This window comes from Nicotiana tabacum, chromosome 15 (genome assembly GCF_000715075.1).
Source record: "Nicotiana tabacum cultivar K326 chromosome 15, ASM71507v2, whole genome shotgun sequence".
Lineage (NCBI taxonomy): Eukaryota > Viridiplantae > Streptophyta > Magnoliopsida > Solanales > Solanaceae > Nicotiana > Nicotiana tabacum.
In genome coordinates, this window is record NC_134094.1 from 22287178 (window position 1) to 22290054 (window position 2877).

Consider the following 2877-nt stretch of genomic DNA (forward strand, 5'->3'; position numbering starts at 1 on the left):
TTCTACTTTTTTTTTAAAAAATTTAATTTGTAAAGATCCTACCCTTGATTTATTTGGTATGATATTGAGAATTGACTTTGAAATATTCACCATTAAAAGTCCCTAACTGCAAAGGGAAATATTATACGTGTAATATAATATATATATATATATATTAGCTCAAGAATTAACTAATACTACTTGCTCGATGACCTTTTCAGAAATAAAAGTTTGTGCCTCTTCTAAAGTAACTTCAAAGTCTTTTGGCTAGGAGTTTTGCACAAAAATATCATATCCATGAAACTTAGCAGAAAAGATCTTCTCAAATTGATAAGAATCAAGAACAATACGAGTACCTAGAACCATTGACTCCAAATCATCTTTGTCATTAACGAACAAATTTGCATAAAACATCCTCACATGTTCTTCATACACAGAATTTCCAACATTATCAAACAGAGGAGAAAGACATTGAAAATGAAAGATAGAAATCACATCACAATGCAAATTTTTCATAAGAGAGAAACTTACATAGAGTCCATAAGCCATAGATTTAGACTTATAAGACTCAAACCTCTATTTCTCACTTGGTCCATAGAAGTTCGGTTTATCCTCTGGCTCAAAATTTGTGCTTTCCACTTTCCCTTTCTTACATGCATGCCTTTTGGGGGTTTGCTCCATATGTCTTTTTCTTTCCTTTTTTTATGGCTAATAGGAAGATCCTCTGATGAGTCACTACTTTTATTATCGATTTTGAGAAGGTATGAGTTAAGGGATGATCCAAGGTCGACAATTTCTTCAGAGTTTTGTGTTTTTTGAAATCGTCTGATTCGTCTTATGGCAGTGGAGGATGAGAGGTTTCTCTTAGTTGGTGTGAAGTGATGGAGAATAATAGAAGAGGAGAGTACTTAACTAGGCTCTTGGAAGATTGAAGGGTTGCATCAGTTAGAGGAAAGGGTAGGTTCAGATTGAAGTGACACTTCTGAGGAGTTGCTTCGGCAGCACTAATGGAAGAGTAATAATTTTACTCACATCAAATTAATAAACCCATTAATTAAGCAAACAAAAAAGGAAGTAAAATATTTTGCAAAGATACAGAAAAATCTTTACGCGATAGATATAATACCAATCTTTTTACGCAATAGACAAAATCGTTCTTCTAAAAGAGATTTTGTAAAAATATCAGCAAGTTGGGACTTAGTGCTAATGAACTCTAACAAAATATCACCTTTTGAAACATGATCACGAATAAAATGATGCTTAATTTCTATATGTTTTGCCCTAGAATGATGCACAAAATTTTTTGACAGACATATAGCATTTGTATTATCACAAAAAAAGGAGTGGAAGTAAGAGATAAATCATAATCGAGAAGTTGATGCATGATCCAAAGAATATGTGTATAGCAGCTTCCAACAGCTAAATACTCTGCTTCAATAGTTGACAAGGCAACACTATTTTATTTCTTTCTATGCTAGAAAATTAGAGCATTCCCCAGTAATTGGCATGTGCCACTAGTACTTTTCCTGTCAGTCCTATCACCTGCAAAATCTGCATCTGAAAAACTCTTTAAATCAAAATTGTTAGAATGACCATACCATAATCTTAATTCAGTGGTCCCAATGAGGTATCTAATAATGCGTTTAACTGCAGTCAAATAAGATTCCTTTGGAGCCGACTGAAATCTTGCACACTTATAAACACTGAACATTATATTGGGTCGACTAGCCGTGAGATATAGTTGAGATCCAATCATTCCTCTATGCATTATTTCACCCACACTTTATCCATTCTTGTCCTCTTCAAGAGTAGTTGTTGGACTCATTGGAGTTCCAATAGGCTTTGCATTCTCCACTCCAAACTTTTTTATGAGTTCCTTAGTGTACTTGGTTTGGCTAATAAAGATCCCTCTGGAAGATTGCTTGATTTGTAATCCAAGAAAGAAAGTTAGCTCTCCCATCATGCTCATTTCGAATTCTCCTTTCATAATATGAGCAAATTCCTCACATAATACAGAGTTAGAACTTCCAAAAATAATATCATCTAAATAAATTTGAGTAATAAGATTACCTGAATTTGAACGCTTAATAAACAGAGTTGTGTCGATATTACCTCGTATGAAACCTTGATTTAGACGAAAAGAGCTTAGTCTTTCATACCAGGCTCGGGGGGCTTGTTTGAGTCCGTATAAAGCTTTTGACAAAGTAGAATACATGGTTTGGGAAACTGTTGCTTACAAAGCCAGGGGGTTATTTCACATATACTTATTCAGAGATATATCCATTTAGGAAGGCATTTTTTGTATCCATTTGAAATAGCCCGAATCCTTTATGAGCAGCAAAAGCAAGTAGTATTCGAATGGATTCTAATCTTGCTACAGGAGGAAATATTTCATCGTAGTCGATTCCTTCTTGCTGAGAGTAACCTTGGGCGACTAGCCTTGCTTTGTTACGAACTACTTGACCAGATTTATTTAGCTTATTTCTTAAAACCCATTTAGTTCCTACGATGGAAGCATTGGATGGATTTGGAACCAAGTCCCTCACTTTATTTTTTTCAAATTGATCAAGTTCATCTTTCATGGCTTTGACCCAATAGTCATCTTTGAGGGCTTCATCAACCTTTTTTGGCTCAAGTTGTGATATTAAGGCCATGTGAGAGTTGAGCTTTTAAGATCTTTTGGTAGTGATACCTTCTTGTGGATTTCCAATGATGAACTTAGGGGTGGGCGTTCGGTACTTCAGTACGGTATTTAAGAATTTCGATATAGTATTTAAGAATTTCGGTACGGTATTTCGATTTTCGGTTTATTAATTGTGCATACCAAATATCGTACCAAAGTAATTCGGTACGGTTCGGTATTTTCTTGTTTGGTTCGGTATGGTTTCGATATGGTTT

At 34.7% G+C, this 2877-nt stretch overlaps 1 protein-coding gene across 1 annotated transcript; it reads right to left on the reverse strand.

Annotated features, from left to right (window-relative positions):
- Positions 1 to 2243: 2243 nt before the first annotated feature.
- Positions 2244 to 2633, reverse strand: LOC142169552 (putative mitochondrial protein AtMg00820). The gene has a single exon (XM_075231424.1). It carries the CDS (start codon positions 2631 to 2633, stop codon positions 2244 to 2246), a length of 390 nt encoding a protein of 129 aa, XP_075087525.1.
- Between the last annotated feature and the right edge of the window lie 244 nt (positions 2634 to 2877).